At 36.5% G+C, this 22,353-nt stretch overlaps 2 protein-coding genes across 2 annotated transcripts; both read right to left on the reverse strand.

Annotated features, from left to right (window-relative positions):
• Positions 1-2,676: 2,676 nt before the first annotated feature.
• Positions 2,677-7,032, reverse strand: LOC143610595 (protein At-4/1-like). Its single transcript, XM_077085035.1, has 7 exons — positions 6,999-7,032; positions 5,823-5,878; positions 5,623-5,700; positions 4,116-4,189; positions 3,911-4,044; positions 3,730-3,825; positions 2,677-2,911 (listed from the first exon to the last, which is right to left on the reverse strand). The coding sequence occupies exons 2-7, from the start codon at positions 5,862-5,864 to the stop codon at positions 2,760-2,762; spliced, it is 576 nt and encodes a 191-aa protein (XP_076941150.1). The 5' UTR covers positions 5,865-5,878; positions 6,999-7,032; the 3' UTR covers positions 2,677-2,759.
• A 3,271-nt stretch (positions 7,033-10,303) lies between these two features.
• On the reverse strand, positions 10,304-14,984 carry LOC143610591 (putative inactive purple acid phosphatase 28). The gene is made up of 6 exons (XM_077085032.1): positions 14,924-14,984; positions 14,293-14,522; positions 14,073-14,217; positions 11,792-12,210; positions 10,813-11,265; positions 10,304-10,697 (listed from the first exon to the last, which is right to left on the reverse strand). Exons 1-5 carry the CDS (start codon positions 14,982-14,984, stop codon positions 10,825-10,827), a joined length of 1,296 nt encoding a protein of 431 aa, XP_076941147.1. The 3' UTR covers positions 10,304-10,697; positions 10,813-10,824.
• Positions 14,985-22,353: the final 7,369 nt, after the last annotated feature.

A 22,353-nucleotide genomic window follows, 5' to 3' on the forward strand; every position in this document is an offset into this window, starting at 1 on the left:
CCTTTCTTTGGGATTCTTTCTTTCCAACAAGACAACTTTTACACACTGCCTTTTCAACATTAAAAATTGGTAGACCTCTTACCATATCCTTTTGTTGGAGAGTTCCCACGCTTGTTTGACTAATGTGACCCAACCTCTCATGCCATAGCCTACCCATACTTTCTTCATTTGTATAATTACATCTTTCAACTTTCTCCAGTGTCTTCACAAATAGGAAACATCCTATTACCACACATCTTGCTTACAAACAATAAGCCTCTTTCTTCTTGATAGACTTTACAAATGTTGGACTTAAATAAAAAGGAGAGACCCTTTTGTTGAAGTTGCCCAACACTCAACAAACAATTCTTCAACTCTTTGAAATAATACACGTCTTGCACTATGAAAGTAGTTCCTTCGATCTTCAACTTTACATTTCCTTTCCCTCTTCCATTCATCCGGGTATCGTCTCCAAGTCTTACCGTAGTTGAAAAAGTTTGATCAAAGGTTACAAACTTTTCTTTTACGCCACACATGTGATTCGAGCATCCGAATCCAAGAACCAAATGGGACTCCATCCATCATCATTTGTAAGAGCCATCAACACACACTCTTCCATTTCAGATTTGGCCATGAGCATTACATCTTCATTCTCATTGAACCCCACATAGTTCGCCTCCTTTCCCGTACCCGGACACTCATACGATAAGTGTCCAAGTTTGTGACATATATAACACTCAATAGTCTCCTTATTGAACGAGGATCTACCACGACCACATCATCTTCCTCTTGAGCCCATTCTTTCTCTTTCGCGACCACGGCTGCCGCTAGACCCTTCATGTTCATCAATCTTGAGTGCTTGTTCATCTTCTTTATCAACTTTCTTGAACTTCTTGTTCATGCACAACAAGTGAACTTTGTAACTCTTCTACAGTCATTTCTTCCACATTATTTGATTCTTCGATAGAGACGACGATATACATATATTTCTCAGAAAGAGTTCTGAGAATCTTTTCAACTATCTTCGTATCCGTCATCTATTCACCATTGCTTCTTGTTTGATTCGAAATGGTTAAGACCCTACCAAAGTAATCGGGTATGGACTCACCATTTTTCATCTCAAGAATTTAGAAATCTCTTATTAACTTCTGCAACATAGATCTCCTCACTCGTTCATTACCAGCAAATCTTTTCTTCATTGATTCCCATATAGCCTTGGACGAACTTCTATCCAAGATCTGCTCAAACGTTACTCTATCGATTGCTTGATAGAGATAATGTTTCACCTGCAGATCAACCGTTTTCAGCTCATCCAGTTTCTTCTTCTGCGCATCACTCACGGCAATGCCGACTGCTGGCTCTTTAATTCCCAGATCGATAAGCTTCCATAAACCTTTTGCACGCAGCAAGTTTTCCATCATCTCACTCCAGTGTTCATGGTAGCCGTCAAACACTGGAACCTTCATATGATCTTCACTGGTAGCCATCGATCACCTTCTCTTGTTCACGAAGATTCTGATCACGCTCTGATACCAATTGATATAAGTGCAATCAATGGTACTTCATATATTAGTCAAAAGCTTAAACTTCATTACTTGCCAAATGGCTATAAATACACAAGAAACAAACGGTACAAAACTAAATATGAGAAAAAGCAGGAAACAAACAAAACAAACTTTGAACTAGAAAATATGCAAAGACTAAGCAGCCCACGTGCTTGGACTTATTCAAATTATCCCATGCAACTATTAAATATAATATCCAACAATTAGTACATAACGTAGACAACATAAAGAAAATTAGAAACTGTTCTAGGCAATCGGTCGCGGCCCCAGTTAGGTCTTAACACACCCCAAGTTATGAACAAAAACCAGGGGTGTGCTTAATGAAACACTGGTGAATCAGATGGACAGCCACGTTGACGTGGCATGTCAAGCAAACACGTGTTTGTCAGAGTTTCGGAATCAAGCCCGTGTACGGATCAGGAAAGACAAACTAACAACCCAGGTCCGGACACGGCAGGATTTTACCCCGTATCCGACGAAAATCCTCACAAAAACTAACAAAACCGAACCAAAAACAGGATTTGACCTGTTTAAGAACTACAACTCAAAAGAAACTAAACAAAAACTAACACTAGATTATCAAAGTTGGAACAAGATTAAACAAGAAATACTCCCAGTTTGGGGGTAGTGTTCGGTATACCCGAATTTTGGCACAAAATCAAGGATATAACCCTAAGTACAAGTATACATAAGAATTAAACTTACATAGATGCGAAAATCGAGTGAAAAGAGGGTGGAAGAAGTAGGCAGCCGTGTGTGTGTGTATGTGTGTGTGTGTGTGTGAGAGAGAGTGAGAGTGAGAAAGAAACGGGGTGTCTAGGGTTAGGAATATGACAAAAATCGGTCTTAAAACTTAAAAATCTAGCTAGCATAAGTGTGGCACACCCTGTGTTGGGGCATGGCACGCCCTGTGCTGATGCACCAGCACTGAAATTTCTTAATTTTTTTTCTTTTTTCGGAACACAACAACTGAGACCTAAGATTGAACAAAAGTATTTACATAAAAGTAAGTTTCATTCATAACAAAACACGAAGTTACAATACGGTAAAAGAAATGGTGAGGTTCACGATTTACATAATCGATAAGCCTAGTGAAGCAAAATAAGGCTTATATTGCTACTAGATGTTATGTTCTATACAGTTGTATGTTTCAATGATGACAGTTTGAATATGAAGGTTAGATTTGCAGTACTTATTGTTGAAATGTATGATGTATCAGCACTCTTTTGAATCGACCAGTCGTCTTTTGAGGACCTCGTTTTCCTTCCTTAGTTTCATTACTTTCTGCTTCAGGGTTTCAACATGTCGGTTTGAACTCAAATCCTGTTTGTTTTCACTTTCAGCCAACTTTGATCTGCTGATCAGTACTGCAACACACACAAAGACGTATTTAACCGAACATATCATTGCCAATTATGGTTATTAATAACCAAATTAATAGAAAAAACTGAACCAAACAAATAACCCATGGTTCGGTTCTGTGTTTTCTAAAAGCTTATATTCATGGTCCGGTTTCAGTCATGATTTTTCACAGCTGAATAACCAAACCAAAACATCATGTTTTTATTTTATTTTATTGTTAAATAAGTAAAATCCAAACATTCATGTGTAAATATATATTAAATGTATAAAATCCTTTTTAGAGACAAAATATATACTGAACTTGACACAAGGACCTCAAGATGAAGCCTGTCAGCCTGATGGTCATCGATCAGTTAGAACCATTTTGTGCATTTTACTGATAATCGAAATCAAAACTAACCCAAACTATTAGATATTTTCGATAACCGAAACATTCAGTATAGAAGTAAAACTGGACGGAACCATACTATTAATAAAAGTGGCAGAAATAGCAAATGGGTCAGGTGGGACCGACCTGCACATACTTTTTTCCCTTGTTTTACATAAGTTCTACCAATGATTAAATTGTTACTATTATATTAAAACTATGGTATTACAATGGATATCTTAATAGGTAATATGATATTAGGAGGTTTTATGCGTAATATGATATTAGGAGGTTTTATGCATTAAATTCAGATGACTTTCAACATGTTCCACCCGTATCTATCTTAGCCAAAATTAACCCATTTTAACGGTTAAATAAAGTATAACTGAACCCACCCGTCAACCCACAAGCAGGTTGATTGGAATTTTCATTATTGTATACGTAACACGAACATACATTCCTTTTCAAGACTCTGGAGCTTCCTGTTCAGACCGTTTTTCTCTTCCTGTTCCATCATAAGACAATCTTTCAGATCTTGTATCTCAAATTGATCTAGAATAAAAGTGCCACACATGTCAGTCTAAAAGAACATGTAAATAAATGTCTTTATATTATAAATAACTGAACAGAAGCTCACATGTCATTTCAACATCTGAATGAACCTCATCCAGTTTTTTTGCTAAAGCTTCAGCATGGTTCCTATGTGCAGTTAAATCTTGGTGGAGCTGATTGATGGTTGATTCATTTGCCTTTTTCTGAGCCAGGTTATCTCTGTTTTACAGTAATTATTTGCTAACACAAATTGATCAAGAAAAAAAAAGTGCTTTACAACATATACTCACTTGATTTGAGCTTCCAGCCCTTTGATTCCGTTCTCATAATCATACTTCAGCTGGTTGATTGTATTTCTTAACTCCTGTTGCAAATTCAAAGTGGTAATTAAGCCGTCATAGAAGAGGTGAAAAAAAACAACTTTCGCTGACGAAATGTATGTGGGCTTCTTTCTAGATTATTAGATTGTAGATATATGTGATGTTAAATTCTAAGGATGTGCAGATTAGGACTGTAAATGAACTGAATGAGTTCAAACGGGATGGTTAACCTTAACCAAAAAAATAAACAAACATAAATATATAAACAAGCATTTGTTCTTCTTCGTTAAGAAAATGAACTTGTTTGTGCCCGTTTACGCTCGTTCATTAATATTCTGAACATACATAAGTCATAAGTGAACATACACCAATACAAAAAATAGAAATACAAAAAAATTAGTATATAAAACCAATTAATTACTAAAAGAATCGTGACTCGATCATAGGATTTCTAAATTCTAAACGTTTGCAACAGAAAATTTGAAGCTTAACGGGCTAATGGCTCTGAAAATGGCCCGGTCCCACTCTATTACTAGTATTATTAATCTGCTTTAGTGAATTTGTAAATCAATGTATAAATTCGGAGACGAAACATGTCCGATCTGCCGTAAGGCCTGCCTGGATAAATTCGGAGAGCATGCGGTTCATTGCAAGGAGATGCCTGGGTTCAAATACCGACATGATTGGGTGCGGGACGTTCTTTGGGACATCTTAAGGCGAGCTGGGATATCAGCTAAAAAGGAAGCCCCCGAAACTTCCTTACAGACCCCACGGAAGGGAGATCCACTCTACGACCGGCAGATTTGCTCATCTTTGGTTGGGCCGGGGGAAAACACACTTGTGTTGACCTCACAGGGGTATCTCCCTTAGCTGGTTTGAGGGATAATGGGTTTGTAGCTGGGCAAGCAATGAAAAGGGCTGAAACGAAGAAGGTGGAGAAACATGCTAAAGCCTGCGAAGAGAACCAACATGTTTTTGTCCCTCTGGCTTTTGATACATTTGGCTCCTTGGCACCGGAAGCTATCCGTTTTCTAACCAGGGTCCAACAGGTTGTGCATAGCAATGTGTCGACTCCAAAGGGGCAGGGGTATGTCTTTAGCAGGTTAGGGTTTGCAATTCAGAAAGGGGTGGCGGAGCAGCTTGTTGCCCGCCTACCTGCTATATTATCTATGTTTCTACATATTGGAACATAAATGAAATAAACATTAAATGAACATTACGAACGAATGAGATATGTGTTCATATTCATTCGATAAACTAGATGACCAAAACATTTAGTTAATGTTCGTTCATTTGTTGGATAAAATGAACATAAACAGACTTCCCGCCTAAGAGTTCAAAACGTTTCTTTGACTGGCCGGTTCGTCTACAACACATATTCAGTTATGTATTAAAGTTACTTTATGTGGCTTAACAGGCCATATTCATTTGGATAAAAACAGAAATAACAGTTCCTGTACTGTTGATAGTCACGTACATTCTCTTTCTTGGTATATTCATCATTCACTCTCTTCAGTTCTTCTTTTAAGCTGTTACAGTTATTCCTGCGCTCGAGCTGTCCCGTTGAACAAAAAATGCAAAATAAGAAACTTAGAACTGCATTACCATTTTCAACTCAACCTCAGAAGATTATATTAAAAACAGAATTTAACTGATTCTAGTAATCACATCGCTCACCTGATTAGCCAATTTGCTGACGGATCCTGTATACAACTTCATCACTCTGTCATTTTCTAGTAGTAAATATTAAACAAACAGTTAGTATTAATAAACTTCAAGTTCAAATCAGCTTCCTCCAGGCCTAATAACTAGTAATTAACTAAATCTCAAACTAAATCATTCTCGTGCAATTAGGTTTTCAATTCTGGAGTATCAAATATTACTTACGCATAGGGGTGCGAACGAGCTGAGCTGCTCGCGAATTACTCGATCTCGGATCAATAAAAAGCTCGAAACGAGCCCAGCTTTTTCCTAGACGAGCCCCGAGCTTCAAATAAAGCTTGTTCAATTAACGAGTAGAGCTTAGGCTCGTTTAAGGGTTTTTTTTTTCAAAATATACAAAATTAATTAAAAACATACATTTAATAAATAAATACATAATAAACGAGCCGAACTCTAACCTAGCCTATTCACAATAACAAAACTGAGATTTAAGGCTCGCTTATTTATTGAGTAGAGCCCAAGCCTCAAATAAAGCTTGTTTAGCTTCCGAGCCCTACCTCAAATAAAGCTTGTTTAGTTACCGAGCAGAGGCCAAGCCTCAAATAAAGCCCGTTTAGCTTCCAAGCCCGAACCCTCAAATAAAGCTTGTTTAGTTATCGAGCCCGAGGCTCAAATAAAGCTCGTTTAGTTATTGAGCCCGAGCCTCAAAGTAAGCTTGTTTAGTTATTGAACCGAGCCCGACCTCAAATAAAGCTCATTTAGTTATCGAACTCGAGCCTTGTCTATTTTTATGTTTTACCTCTTTTGGACTTTGATATATAAATTTTACACTGCACAACCGAGGTCGAGCCGAGCCGAGCCGAGCCGAGCTTTGGCACGTTTAAGGTCCTGCACGATCTCAAGCCGAGCTTAGGCTCATTTAAGATGTTTTTCTTTTCAAAATATATAAAATTAACTAAAAAGATATAGTTTAACAAATAAATAACAAACGAGCCGAGCTCTAGTAAGTAGTAAGTCAAAACGAACCAAGTCGATTCACGATTAGAAAACCGAGATTTAAATCGACGAACAGCTAGCCATACAGTTCCGTAATCACATAACTCTAATCAAATGACACCTAAATTTCATGAGAATATATAAACGTTAAATTAAAAGCGAAATGGTTTAAGATGATGAAGCACACACACACACCTGATCTGAGAGTGTTGACGGTTAATTCAGCCGCTTCTCTGCATTTTTATATCTTCTTACCGTTTGCTTTATTTTGTATGAGAAATCAAATGCCAAGTTATAAAAATAGTAAGTTCAATAAATGCAAACCCGTGGTTTCGATTTTATTAAAAACTTGATATCGGTATCCAAAATACTCTATATGGTAGGACGGTACTGGTACTATAGGCAAAAATTCGATAATTATCGATGCCAATTTCGATTTTCTTAAAATTTTGATATCGATACTGAAATACCCGTTTCAATACCGGTATTGATACATGGTAATATGGTATCATTTACTCATCCCTGCATTAGTGTGAATGGGGAAACGAAAATTACAATTCGTATAGAAGAAAGTTTTATTATTTCTATGAATTTATATAAAGCCTTAAAAATTACAACACTATACATTTTACATTTTAACTCGAGATATGATTTTTTAAGAGCATTTGTAATGGAGATGTTGTATTTATGATATTCTATTTAATTGCATACCACTAAATTTATATATCTCGTCTTATAATACTTTGTTCACTTTCTAACACATGAACTCCAGCATCACGTATTGAAAAACTTTTATATATGATCCAACCATTTTTGTTCTTTGATACTTTAGGACAACTTCTATATTCATTTTAATAACTACCGCCAATGTAGTATCCGAAGATGCAAATCACGTCGTTGGTTGACTCAGGCAACCAAGTCCGGCTCTTGGGCAGTGCAGTCTGTGCCACTGCACGAGGCCCAAATATTTAAAGAGCCCAAAGATTTGTTGTAACTTTTATATAATATATAAGACTCAAATCCAATTTGATTAAATAAAGAGGAAGGCCTGGATGCAGAGATACAAATTGGACCACATGCAGTTAAATTATAAATAATAACTCAAGATCAAACTTAGTGGCTTATTAATAGATCATAAATGCATAACACGTCTTCTGTCTAATTAATCCAAATAGACCAGTTTTTTTTTACCTTTTCATTTAACTTTTGTCTAGAGGTATTATTGGAAAAAGCTCTAATTAAGGAATTTTCAAAACCCTGAGCAACCTTTGTTCGTGATTTTTCTAAAAAAAATTGAATAAACTTGACAATGGGTTTATAAAGCCAAATCAAAATGTAATATATGTTTCATAACATCAATAATTAAAACTTCAAATATTTTTTTTTCCCGTTCTTAAATACAAATACCTCTTCAGCGCCCAAAAACGTAAAAAGAAGTAGCTAGAGGGGGAAAAACAAAGGCAGACAAAGGGCCGTGTATACACAAGTTTTTATTTTCTCAAAACTATATCCAAGCACTCGTATTGTGATTTTTTTATATATAACTGATGAGTTTGTATAATAAAAGGAAGAGGCCTAAATTTTGTCTCGCACGAGGCATAAATTTTTTTATTATTCTCGGGGGATGGCCCCGCTGGCAACAAACTCAAGAAATAACGAGTCTATATAGGTAAGTACATTTTGTAGTGTTTGGGGCCGGAGACAGGTTCTAAACACTTCATGTCAAAATTTTGAGGTAAAAATGTATCATGTAAACATGAAATTGTATTTGTTTGATAAGACATGTGATATGGTTAGTGAAAAGTGTTAGTGAAGGCGTACCGTGTAGGAGCCACCTAAGCAGAGGGGATCACACTCATGATCGAGGTGTTATGGTTAGTGAAAGGTGAATGATGTATTACTTTGTGATTGACTTCACCAAATAATAAATATTATTAAAATTTAAACACATCTTTAATCTTTAATGTGAGCTCCTTTTGCTCCGCTCGTGTATAGGAGTTGGAAAGTTGTTATTCGGCCTCAGAATATGCCAATCTGTGTATGTAGGGGAAGCAGTTTCTGTGTTTGACAATGGCCTTAGGGGGACGATTGAGGACATCGTGGTTTGTGGTGGTGCCTTCTTTGGAGATTTTCAATGGAGGTTGGCATCACTTCCGACTCGTTTTGGAGGTTTGGCTTTATGTTTAGCTTCAGACATATCTACATATGCGTTTGTGGCCTCGAGGGCGCAATCTTGGGAATTGCAAGACCACATTCTTTGAGGTTATGGTATTGATGGGTTTGACTCCGATTATAGGAGTGCGATAGATAGATTGCACATTTCACTTCCCGATTTTGATATTAACGGTTTCTCTAATAAAGACACCGCCCCCTTAAAGCCCAACATGCTTTGGCGAGTGCCTTTTATAGTGAAATCATTCAGAGTTTGGAAATGAAGTTGGATTTATCCCCTCGTTAAAAAGCGGTGTTTGAGTGCCTTGGGGCTCCTCGGGCTCAGGATTTCTTAAGTGTTCTCACTATTGAAAGATTGGGCCAACATATGCCGGCTTTAGAGTACCGGACCATCCTGAAGTATCGGTTAATGATCCATTTGTTTCCGGTAGATGAGCCATGCCCGGTTTGCCGCAAGGTTTGTTTGAATTCTTTCGGCGAGCATGCAATTCATTGCAAAGAGTTGTCTGGGTTTAAGTACATACATGATTTGGTGAGGGATGTTCCATGCGATGTTCTTAAATGAGCCGGAATCTCGGCTAAAAAGGAAGCCCCCGTAAACTTTCTTACGGATCCTCTTGAAGGAAGATCTACATTACGACCGGTCGATATTCTTGTTTTTTGATGGGTATGGGAAAACACGCTTGTGTGGACCTCACAGGGGTGTCCCCTCTTGTTGGGCTTAGGGGCAATGGATTTGTAGTAGGTCAGGCAACATTGAAGGCGACATCAGACAAGGTTGCTAAACATGAGAGAGCATGTTTGGAGGATCAACAAGTGTTTGTCCCCTTTGTACACTTTTGGTTTCTTAGCTCCGGATACCGCGTGGGCCTTTTGAACAGAGTTCAGAAATTCGTGCATAGTAACTTATCGGCCCATAAAAACCGAAACTTTATTTTTAGTAGGATTGAGTTTGCTATCCAAAAGAGGATTGCGGCGCAGCTTGTTCCCCACTTACCTGCCACTTCATTGTAAATCGTTTGGATTTTTTTATCAAATATAAAACACATCTCCTTTCATGCGTAAAAATACCCATGACGAAGCTAATTTTCAACTTCACTTAAGAGGCCGCGTAGTCTTTGTCTGAGAGTGACGCCTATGTGACACACTTCACTTTCACGGTCACAATGACATAACGTATTGAGTAATAACCAATATTTGTCATTCAGAAGTCTTTATACACATTGGCAACTTTTGACTAGATTTAATCCCTCCGTTCTTTTGAGTTAATTTTATATCTTTTACCCGTTTCACTTGTTAAAAGATCGTGCATATAACCCAAGCTGACCCATTAACAAGCAACCGGGTAAACTTGCATATTACCATTTGTATGTACCATATAAAGGTTTTAGCTTACACATATAGATACTAATATCTAAAAAAATGAAGAAACCTATGATACAACCCAAACACAACCTTTATTAGACCGGTCAACCCAAACACTACATGTTTATCAAACAGGGGTTTGGATTGGCCAACCCAAAACCTGATTATATTTATACCAGTTCCTACACAACTTTGCCGCCATTTATCGTACAGTGAATCTACCATTCCAGGAGATAAAATCTGAAATACACATCAAAACATTATACACAAAATGTATCTCACGATTGTATCATTACATCCGAACTTTACAAACCCTTTCGCCATGCCAACAACAAAGTTCTTGACAATATAACCATCCTGCAGAAATAAACAAATCTATCAGTATAGTTAATTCAAAACAGACACAGCAATTATTAAGTTAAAACGAAACATGTCAAAGGGGCAAAAGCCATTTTTGCACATTTAGACTCACCTGCAACAAGAATCACTTTGACGACGTCCACAATATCTGGTGGTCAATTTTAGTCAAGTTTTCATCATCAAGTCGCTTCCACGTCTGAATTGATTCAACTCCCATCCAATCATTTTTCCCCTTTTTAAGTTGACCAAGTATGACCCGACCCCGTCTCGACCACCCAGCCCGACCATAACCATGATACCCGAATCCACCACCATAACAAAACCATACACCATTCAAATTCCCACAAAAATCATTTAGGTGATCATGACCCAAAAACACCGCTTTTACATCTCCCATTGACACAAGTGTCTGCAAGACCCCAGAGTTCACTATTGAACATGCCACATGTTCCCTGTATTCCCCGAATATTTCACGAAAAGGCCCCGTCCGAATCTCGGGTATCGGGATATGGAAGAATGCTAGCGACGGAATGTCTTGTGATTGATCGTTTTCATGATTGTGGGCCTGTTAGCGAGACCCTGCAACATGTTAATGAAATCTAAATCTAAATCTAAATCTAATTGAACCAGTTCACATAAGGGGGTTCATGACTTCATGGGTAAGTTGGACCGTTCAGATAACAAATCAGACTGGTTCATATTTTAGTACATGTCATAACGGGCCGGGTTGAGTTGGCTTTCTATTACCTTTTGTCAAAAAAAGTTACTTTAAATCAAATTTTCATTTAATTTAAACGGTATTTTCTGTAACAAAAATATTTTTTTATGCAAATTGCCTTTGCAAAAACAATATATGAATAAAACTGTTTAGAAGGTTGTATTCTTAAAAAAAGACGATGCATGACTTTAGTCGGTTTTGACTCATTTGACCCGTTTCCCTGATAGCTAAAACTTTCTATCGGTAAGTTTGAGATAAACACAAATCAAATCATCCCATTCATTAGTAGACGGGCCAAGAAAACGCAACCCAAATCGACCCATTCATTAACATACGGGTCGAAATTGCCACCTTGATTTTATGCACAATATACCTTAGAAGCACCACGTAGCCAACTAAGTTGAGACTCCTTGATCCATCCATACGTCTTAAACCCATCAACAAAGGCTCTATCCCCACTGTCTAGAAAGAAGAGATTGAATACCGTCTTGTTGGCCATGTGGGACCCTGGTGGGCCCCATACTCTGAGATCATAGTTCCCGAACCCATCGATTGCTGTCATAACTTTTTGTTTTGTAGGGTCTTTCGGGTCTTGAGTTAACGGGTTGGGTTGTGAAAGTGAATAATCCATGAGTGATATGAATGACATCAGCTCTTCACGGGTCATAGTTGACTCTTGGTCGTGATTACCCAAAACCGCAGCCCATGGAAGCCTTGAATCCATTGCTGGACCGAATGCTTTAAATAGTGACTCTGCAGCATCATTAGTACTTGACCCGAATATGTTATCCCCTAGTATTGCATGAGAAAAAACATGATGTTAATTAAGAGTCGTTAAACGGTTAGTTTGTTAGTTGGTGTGCAGTTTACACTTGTACATTTCTGTTATGTATGCTATAGAGGCTTGTACAGTTAATTAGTTAGTAATAGTATCCTATATGTAAAGGAGTGCTATGTTTTGTATAATCCATTCAATTTAAGGCACACCAGATGTACAGTTAATTAGTTACTTCTAGCATACCTCACATATTGGGGTGCAAATGAGCCGAGCTGCTTGTGAGCTACTCGAGATTAGATGAATAAAAAACTCGAAACGAGCCGAGCTTTTTCGAGCTCGAGCCTCAAGAAAAGCTAGTTTAGTTATCGAGCTTGACCCTTGTATGGGGAGCTCGTTTAAGCTCGTTGAGCCTTCATGAGTCTTGCGAATTTTTACTTTAGACCTCTTTTGGACTTCTATATATCAATTTCACATTGCACAACCGATCTTGAGCAGAGATTTGACTCGTTTAAGATACTACACAAACTCGAGTCGAGCTTTGGCTCGTTTAAAGTACTACATGTGCTCGAGTTAAGCTTTGGCTCGTTTAAAGTATTACACGAGCTTGAGCCATGCTTAGGCTAGTTTAAGGGTTTTCTAAAAATATATAAAAATAATTATGCATGTACATAAATTAATTAACATATAATAAGCAAGCCAAGCCCATGATTGAAAGAAACGACTCATGAGCCAAGCTCAAGCTTAAGAAAAAGAGCTCAAAGCTAGCTGAGCTTGAGCTCTAGTAAGTGAAAACGACCTGAGCTCGAGCTCATAGTCACTAACAGTCTCATAGAACAGATTAAAAAAATTGGATACTAAATCAACATATGAGATGTAATAGTTTCAACAAATTAAACTTAGTGACCTAACATTTTCCGCCAAAACAAGTTGTGAAATCGACTGAAATTTTAGAAATCCGAAAGTAATTTGATCTTCTAAAGTCAACATCTAAATTTCACTAGAACTGAAGAAGAATTCTTCAATAATCACATATTCTACCATAGTTTAGTAAACACAATTCATAAAGACGAAATTAAAAAGTATATGACTGAATATGGTTAAACATACACATAGTGGTGCAAATACTGTTTAAACGGTTACGATTCCTAACCAGTTTTTGAGTGAAAAATCTATAACCTATGTAAGCGTAATAACCTATTAATATTAGACAAATTGGAAATAAATAATCTCACCTTTAAAAATAATCACTACCAACGGTCCAACCTTTCAACTATTTTTGTCTCAATGGACCTCCGTTAAAAAACACTTAACGTCATTATGTTTTTTTCCGAGTTTCAAACCGATTTGTTAGGTACTTTGATCGGAAGAAGGATACGAGTCGACTATTGTAAAACTTATCTCAAAACAATGATTCAAATGGTTTGATTTTTGTTAACTGAAAATTCAAACACCCGAATTGAAACACTGTTTCGTCGTTTCGGATCATTGTTTCGAGATAAGTATTACATCAGTCGATTCGTATCCTTCTTCCGATCAAAAGCCCTAAAACATCGGATTGCAAATTGGAAAAAAAAAACTTAACAACGTTAAATGTTTTTTAACGGGGGTTCATTGAGACTAAAATAGTTGAAAGGTTGGACCGTTGGTAGTGATTATTTTTAAAGGCGCGATTATTATCGGTCAATACACAACAGGTAGGATTATTTATTTCCAATTTGCCATAATCTTAGCCTATTAAATTAAACCTTATAAACACTAATCATGTTAACCTATGTTCGGTTAATAACCGGTTTTGGTTAACAGGATACGATTTGCACCTTTGCATACATAATTCATTTTTACTAAACTAAATGTTCTAGAACACAAAATCTTGTACCAGTAAAAGAAATAAAATCGGGCTTCTCGGCATCGATCATCCGCTTCAAGAACAAAGTCGTGTTCCAATCCGAACACGAGTCAAACTCGGAGCTCAAAACATCTCTGCACCGAGTTAACCCAGTTCCGTAATGCATATCAGCAACCTAATCACAACACAACGCATAGAATCAATCAATTGTATAAAACAAAGATGTATTAGTGAATTAATAATAATTAACCTGAAGGATCTTGAAGGTGCCATCGGAATTGAAACGTAACGGAAGATCGGGATGCTTCTTGAGGGAGATTGTTTTGTGATGGGATATTAGTAATCGGTCGGATAGGATTGAAACATGGAGGAAGTAGAGTGAGAGTGTGATGGTTGATAGGCTGATGAAGGCTTGAACCCATTTTCTGCTGCTTAGTTTTTGACTATTGTCTCTGTGTTTTGATGCGTCTAAAACTTTATCTATGTTAAGTTGTTAACCCAGGAATGTAGCAAAAAAACATTCTATTATATTTTGCTTTTATAAATATTTGTTTTTTTATATATATAGTTTAAACACGAGATGCTTAGGGGGTGTAAGCTTGTCGCTCGATCTTTATTATTATATATAATGTGTAAATTACAATGAATAGTTTAATACAAATAAAAAAAAAAGATAATTAAGTCTCTATATACTATGCCAAAAAATGTATTGTAAATATAGTCGTTTTATATTATTAAATATATTTTAATTTTAAATCGAGAATGAGTTGTTCTATCATCGGTATATAATAATGAAACAATGCCACTGGAAGCAATATTTAAAACAATGAGGTCTTTCGATGTGAAAGATGTAGCTAAAGTCTTTCACAAAAATGTTATACCTTCCATACTTGACCATAGACAAAAAAAGACAACATATTTTCCTTTATGAACAGCTTTCATGTTGTCATTATAAACACAATGTTTTTCAACTATCACAACAGTCTTATAATAAATATAAAAAAAGGAAAATTTGTCTATGATTATTAAGACTGAATATTTGTAAAAAATTAAAAAAAATATTATTATAGTTTTCTTTAATATGAAGATGTAATTGAATGTTAATGTACTATTTAAACATAAACCCTTTTATATATACATTTCAATTTAAAAATATTTAAATATTTATATATTAATATTTTATTATATTAAGTATGCTTAATAATTCAATTAATAGAGATTTACCAATAAATACGGTATTTTAAATTTATAATCAATATTATATTTTAAAACCAAGATTTTTTTTCCATCAATAGATGGAAAGTGATTTTGGAGGGAATTTGATTGTGAGAATTAACCTCAGAGTGTTATGTGTTCAGAATTATTTTCTTTTATTAGTATAGGTAGATTAATTATTTACTTACATTTTTTTTATTAATTTTATTTATTTTGAGAAAACCACTTAACGAACCTAAGTTTGGGTTGAGCTCATTTAATACCTTAAACGAGCCAAAGGTTGGCTCGAGCTCGGTTGTGCATAGTGAAATTATTATATAGAAGTATAAAAGAAGTAAAACTCAAAAATACACATGGCTCGTTTAGGCTCGAGTTTGGACTCGATAACTAACGCCTTGTTCTTGAGTTTTTTTAAAGTAGGGAAAGGAAAGGAAAACTAAGGATAGTTAAAAAATGGGTGTTCTTGAGTTTTTTTTAGGATGGAAAGGAAAGGAATATGAGGAGTTAGGAGGGATTAAATTGATGTTTTTTCCTAATAAATTATCCTCCCGAAAATGGGATGATTACTAAGGATAAGTTTTTTCTCAATAAGTTATCATTTCCTTTCCTCCAATTTCCTTCAAACTCAAGAACACACCTATTAAAAAAGGGTCATGCTATGCATACACCAGCCCCCTGGTGTGGGAATAAGGCTATACAGCTCGTATAGGGCCTATACGAGTCGTATAGCCCTAACTTATTGACCTGCGTACGAACGTGTCAGTGTGGCAGCTTTTTGCAGTCTATACGAGCCGTATATGGGCTATACGATACAAAAGAATAAAACCTGACACTTCTGCTTGAAAATGACTTGACCATGCACCTATACGAGCCCTATAGAGCCTATACGACTCGTATAGGCTACCCTGGTGTGAATAACCAACATCGTGTATGTATAACCCAAGCCTTAAAAAAATTTTCCTTGCCTTCCCTTCCCTTTCTTATCCTTCCTTCTCCTTTCCTTTTCTTTCTTTGGTTAAAAAACTCAAGAACAAGGCATAAATGAGTTTTATTTGAGGTTCAGGCTAGGCTCGAGCTCGAAAAAGGTCGGCTTTTTTGAGCTTTTTATCGATTCGAGTTGGAGTAGTTCGCGAGCGGCTCAGCTCGTTTGCACACATAGAGGTGCTGCTCTCTGTTGATGTGACTCAATAAACAAGGACATCGACTAAAGAACCAAGTGATAAGCCCTAAGTTACGCGAGAGAAGAGATACGAGAGTATAGATAAGATAACAGAAGCCAAACATACATTTTACAGAGAAAGCCATATGGAGTCAAGACTAATCTAAGATTTGTAGCCCTGTGAATCATCACATTAATATACTTCAGAAATATCTAGCTTTGACAATATAGACCTTCTGACTCTTAAACAACAATAACACACACATAATACAATCCTTCCCATTCTTTCGTATATTTTCACGTAAATTTTCGTTGACGATCAACTGACTAAGGAGTTGAGAGTACTCGAACATGACATACATAAATAAAGTTAACAATGGGATATTATATGTATATAAACACACATACATACTAGGCTATATGCCAATCTGACACACCGGTTGACAAATCAATTTAGATAGATATAAAAAATATTATATATGAATTTTCAAATTGTAGTATAGTTAACGATTAATCTTATGAGAACAAAGAAATGCGACTTAACAAAATTTTCCTCATCAAAAATTTTTTTTCAATGTTTAGAAATGATACTTTCATATCTTTACATAGTTACCTATGTTACTAAAAATGCAATAGTATGTTTTTAATTTTATTGTTTAATGTTGTTTGTTTTACTCAAGGTAGGACTGACAATTTGTGTCTTAACATGTTTGAAATGACACGCTAAACACAAGTATCAACCATGAATACGGCTCTTTTACTTTATATATCATGACTATAAAACAGTTTTAAGTTTATACACCAAGGTTAAGATGATAAAAAATACATTAGGAAAAGTAAATACAATAATTGTAAGAGGTATATCAAGAAAAAAAATTTTGTAATGAAAAACTAAAACACTGAATCAATGAACAAATAAGTTTTTGAAACCAAAATACCAACATTCAAAACAACAAAGTGAAATGTGTACCAAAAGAAAACATCAAAACAAACCATTCAAACGTGTTTTCACATTTACCAAAACAAACATTTCATATCAACATGCCTTTTAAATGTCAACGCTAACGATTCCTTTCAGTGATCAACTTTCGAAACCAACAAAGTACCTTCAAAAGATAGCTATAAGCATCAAGCTTTCTAACAAATACTACAAGAAACGAACTCTTGAAGCTACACTTGTTGAACAATCTAGAAGAATTTTGAATATCTAAGGTATAAGGTTTAACCTTAAAAGTCAAAATATGAGGGGCACTCATGGGTATTACCCATTCATTGGTCAATTATGTACCAACACCTCATTTCTGCCCATAATTACCCATAAACTACAAACTTACAGGCAGCACATATCCACAAGTACCCTAGTTATTTATTAATTGATTTTAATTATTCAATGGTCAATAATCAATCAATTTTGTGTGACAAACGTTTGCCATAGAATGAAGCCATGCACCTTACCCACATAGGATGGGGTGGTGTTGCTATGTGGTTTGAAAGCCATACAACCTACCCATATGAGTGCACATTCCTCTCTTATATACCTTGGCTCTCTTATACTTTTGTAGCAGTTTTGGTTTCTTTCAGTTTGACTTTGTGCTCATTTATTTTGATAGTCCGCACAACATCTGGCATGAGTTCTGATGTATATAGAAATATACATCTTTTCGGCATCAAATAATCTCTAAAAACTGCAATTTCTATCAAATAACATAGCATAAAATGCTACTTATCATAATAAAACATAATTTCCGGTGAAACCAAGCCCCAAACGAAGAAACAAGCAAAAAGAAGAAGAAAAACATAAGAAAACACGAGAAAACAAAGAAAAACGACCCCATGCTTCTAAACACAAGAAAAGACAAAATCTGGAAGCAAAAGCACGGGGCCGTGCCTACCACACACGGGCCCGTGGACGAAAACACAAGAAAAGACAAAATCTGGAAGCAAAAGCATGGGGCCGTGCCTACCACACACGGGTCCGTGGACGAGAACACAGAAAAGACAAAGAAGAATTGAGCACATGTCACTAAAAACCACGGGGCCGTGCCTACCAACCACGGGGCCGTGGCCACCTCACAGAAAAGACAAAACAAATCTGGCACATGTCATAAAAATGCATGGGGGCGTGCTCATCAAGCACGTGGTCGTGCCTCACTCTCCAGATTGCCTATAAATAGTGGCTCATGTTGCACTCATTTGGTGTGCCTTGAAAAGATATCTATCCGGTTTTCACTTATAAAAACACACACTAACACTCACATAGAAGATTTAGTGAAGAGTTTGAAGGCTTGGAGGTCATTACCATCGACCATTATCATCAACCATCATTACCGTCATTAAGAAGGAAGATTCATCTACAATTGGTTAGATTGTTCCAAGTTTAATCATGTATTTGTTATCATCATTCATCTTAATGTTTATCATCATGCTCGTTATGAGCTAAAATCCTTTTACCCTCTAAAATCTATGAAGAAGCTTTGTTTTACTTGATAATTAATCAAGACATATGATGTAGTCTAGTAAAGTACATGGTTATATTACAATTATCTTTTGATGAGAAATGTTCACCATCTTAAATCACTAATTCAAAGTTGGTGGTTATCAATTCTATTGGCAATCGTTCATGATCGATTCATGTTCTTGAAAGATAGAAATACTTTGATACATTATCGAAACATGGATCCTTATATTGTACTTAGAAATGATGAGATATAAGTTATGATGGATTTCTCTAAACCTTGGTAATCCGAAAATGGCTTTGCTTAGGATATCAAATTAGTTAAAGAAATCATATGTTAATGGAAGGTGTAATTATAACCTACATAAATCAACCGAGGGGAGGTTGTGTGATGAACTACAACCACCCGAAGTTGTTAGAATTGGTATTTGAGAAATCGAAGTCAATCCTAATCTTTCTACTTTACGAAACTACTTGCCAACTTAAATTGACATCATTGAGATGGTATGACATTAGGAAAGGGTGGACTTTAAAATGAGCATGCTATCTCCTTAGTGCCAAAGATGCTCACTTAAGGTTTAAGGAGCTATCTATCATATATTACTATGGCAAGTTTATCATATGTCTAAATATTAATTATCAATGTTAAAATGGAGTGGATTCTTGATCTTAGATGGTAACCTTCGCATATTGAACAACTCGTTTAGAATTTCTTGTCTTGGTCACCTATATATTATATATAAGTATTTACATTTTATAAAAAGTTCAAAAATTAACCCCAAAATGATTAGAACCTCCGATTAAAGCAAAACAATGATTTATTATTAGAAACCTTTGTGTCCACGGATCGATACTTGGTTCTTACCAATACTATTCTACATATACGATAGGTACACTTGCCTATTTTGTGTGTGTTTAGTCTTTGTAGATATCACTTTTATAAATTTAAAACACGATCTTGTGCAAAAGCTAAATATCCAATCTATCATATTTATACAAGCCGCACACACGCACATCAAGTTTTTGGCGCCGTTGCCGGGGACACAGTACGTTTCTAAGAACGATCCAAGTTTTAATTTAATCATTGTCTATAATTCTATAAATTTTTAACTTCTATTTTATTTTACCTTTAAATTTTTTTTACTAAATACAAAAATATATAATTTTACGGCTAGCCTACTTTTTACCTTTATTTACCTTACCTTACTTTAGCTTAATTAATTTAGACCTTAGTTTAGTTAAAATAGCTTAGCCTAACCCATAGTTTAATTTAGACTAACTTTAGCTAACTTTTACTTTAGTGTTTAATTTTGATTTAGTCCCATGTATGTCCTCTACTTTTGAGCCTGAGCTTATTTCTCCAATTTCTGAACCGGAACGACTCTTTCGTCGACGAGCACGTAAACGGACTGTAGAAACCGCCGATGCAATCAAGGACGAATCAGTAGAAGCCACCACATCAGGAGAAAATCAAACCGAAGAAATGATGGTGGCCCAGAACAATGAGCCGAACATGAGCCAATATGCCAAGCCAACTCTCGAAGGCTACGACAATGGAGTGGCTCCACCCGAAATCACCGAAAATTTTGAAATCAAATCAAGCACCATTCATATGGTTGAAAATTCAATTCAATTTCATTGTCTCCTCGACGAAGACCCTCTTTCTCACATATCTCGATTCCTACGAATCTGCGGAACCTTTAAAATCCAAAACTGTTCAGACGATCAAATCAAACTCAAACTCTTTCCTTTCTCTCTAAGGGGTCAAGCCCTAGAATGGATAGAATCCATTTCCTCTTATTCCATCACCACTTGGGACCAGATGGTTGAACAGTTTCTCCTCAAATATTTTCCGCCTGATAAAACTACCAAATACCGAGCCAGCATTACCGGATTTCAGACCGATGATGATGAATCATTACACGCAGCATGGGAGAGATACAAAAGTCTTCTAAGAAGATGCCCACATCATGGACTAAGCGTATGGTTACAAGTTCAAACTTTCTTTGACGCCCAATCCAGTCAAAACAAACAGGCCATCGACCAGATCGCCGGTGGAGACCTGGGATCCAAATCACCTAATGAAGCATTCGAAGTCCTGGAGAAAGCCGCAAAGAAGAGTTTCTCTTACAACCCACCAAGATCCACACCTACCCATAAAGGAATACACCACGTCGATTCAAACACTCTTGTCACATCACAACTTGAAGCCCTTTCTAAAAAATTCGAACAACTTCAAGCCGATCTATCAAAAACCAGACTCACCTGTGACACTTGTGGAGGAAATCATAAGACGAGTGACTGTAAACAAGCCATCATGGCCATGGAAGAAATCGATTTCATCACTCGACAGAACAAGGCTTTCAGCAATAACTACAATCCAGGATGGAGAAACCACCCAAATTTCAGTTGGAAAGACGGGGGTAACACTCAACCTTTACCCGGATTCGAAAAGAGACCGATAAATCAACCCTTCCAACCTAAACCTCAATTTCAAGATCAGAGTTCCAGTAGCCATCAAAACCCAAGCTACTCTAAGATCGAAGAAATGCTAATCCAATTGATGACCAAAACGAACGAAGCAGAGAAGAAGGCCGACTCAAGAGCTGTTTATATCAGTGGAGTATTATTAAAACATGAAGCCGATCTCAAAAGTCAACAAGCATCACTTCAAAACCTAGAAACCTAAATCGGACAAATTTCCCGACAATTATCCGAAAGACCACCTGGCATTCTTCCAAGCAACACAATCACCAACCCGAATGAAACAGCAAACGCCGTTACACTTAGGAGAGGTACGACCACTTTTATCTCACCAATTTCAAAACCAGTTATGGAAAAGAAATTTCCTGATGAAACACAGGAAAGGCTGACCCCAACAAGCACAGTACAGCCCAAGGAGCCAGTCCGAACTTATGTTCCGCATATTCCATACCCCGGAAGACTGAAGCAGGAGCGATTGGAAGCTTAGTATGGGAAGTTTCTAGAACTCTTTAAGCAACTCCATATCAACATCCCTTTTGTCGAGGCTATTGCTCAGATACCAAAATATGCCAAGTTTCTCAAAGAGGTGCTGACAAACAAAAGGAAGCTGGAGGAGCTCTCGCATGTCACCCTAAGTGAAGAATGTTCAGTTGTCCTCCAAAGCAAGCTACCAACAAAGATGACCAATCCAGGGAGCTTTACTATCCCTTGTCTCATAGGAAATTTCTCTGTTAGCAATGCCCTGGCTGACCTAGGAGCTAGTATTAATTTAATGCCTTATGTCGTTTTTGCAAAACTAGGGATAGGAGAACCAAAGCCCACCCGCATGAGCATCCAATTAGCTGACCGATCTGTTAAATATCCTCGGGGCATTGTTGAAAACATGCTTGTCAAAATTGACAAGTTTGTTTTCCTAGTAGATTTTGTAATTCTAGACATGGAGAAGACAAAAGTGTACCTCTGATTTTAGGAAGACCTTTTTTAGCCACCGCGAAGGC

This window comes from Bidens hawaiensis, unplaced genomic scaffold (genome assembly GCF_021521415.1).
Source record: "Bidens hawaiensis isolate Kalapana, Puna unplaced genomic scaffold, B.hawaiensis_p1.1 tig00027063_1, whole genome shotgun sequence".
NCBI classification, from domain to species: domain Eukaryota; kingdom Viridiplantae; phylum Streptophyta; class Magnoliopsida; order Asterales; family Asteraceae; genus Bidens; species Bidens hawaiensis.

Coding starts and splice junctions, on each gene's coding strand:
- LOC143610595 (XM_077085035.1), bottom strand. CDS start 5,864: ATGAAGTTGTATACAGGATCCGTCAGCAAATTGGCTAATCAG. Junction 4,190..5,622: donor AATATACCAAGAAAGAGAAT/GTACGTGACTAT, acceptor AATTTGCAACAG/GAGTTAAGAAATACAATCAA. Junction 3,826..3,910: donor TTCAGATGTTGAAATGACAT/GTGAGCTTCTGT, acceptor CTTTTATTCTAG/ATCAATTTGAGATACAAGAT.
- LOC143610591 (XM_077085032.1), bottom strand. CDS start 14,984: ATGAAAGCTGTTCATAAAGGAAAATATGTTGTCTTTTTTTGTCTATGG. Junction 12,211..14,072: donor CGATTTTATTTCTTTTACTG/GTACAAGATTTT, acceptor ATGCAATACTAG/GGGATAACATATTCGGGTCA. Junction 11,266..11,791: donor GGCTACGTGGTGCTTCTAAG/GTATATTGTGCA, acceptor TCTCGCTAACAG/GCCCACAATCATGAAAACGA.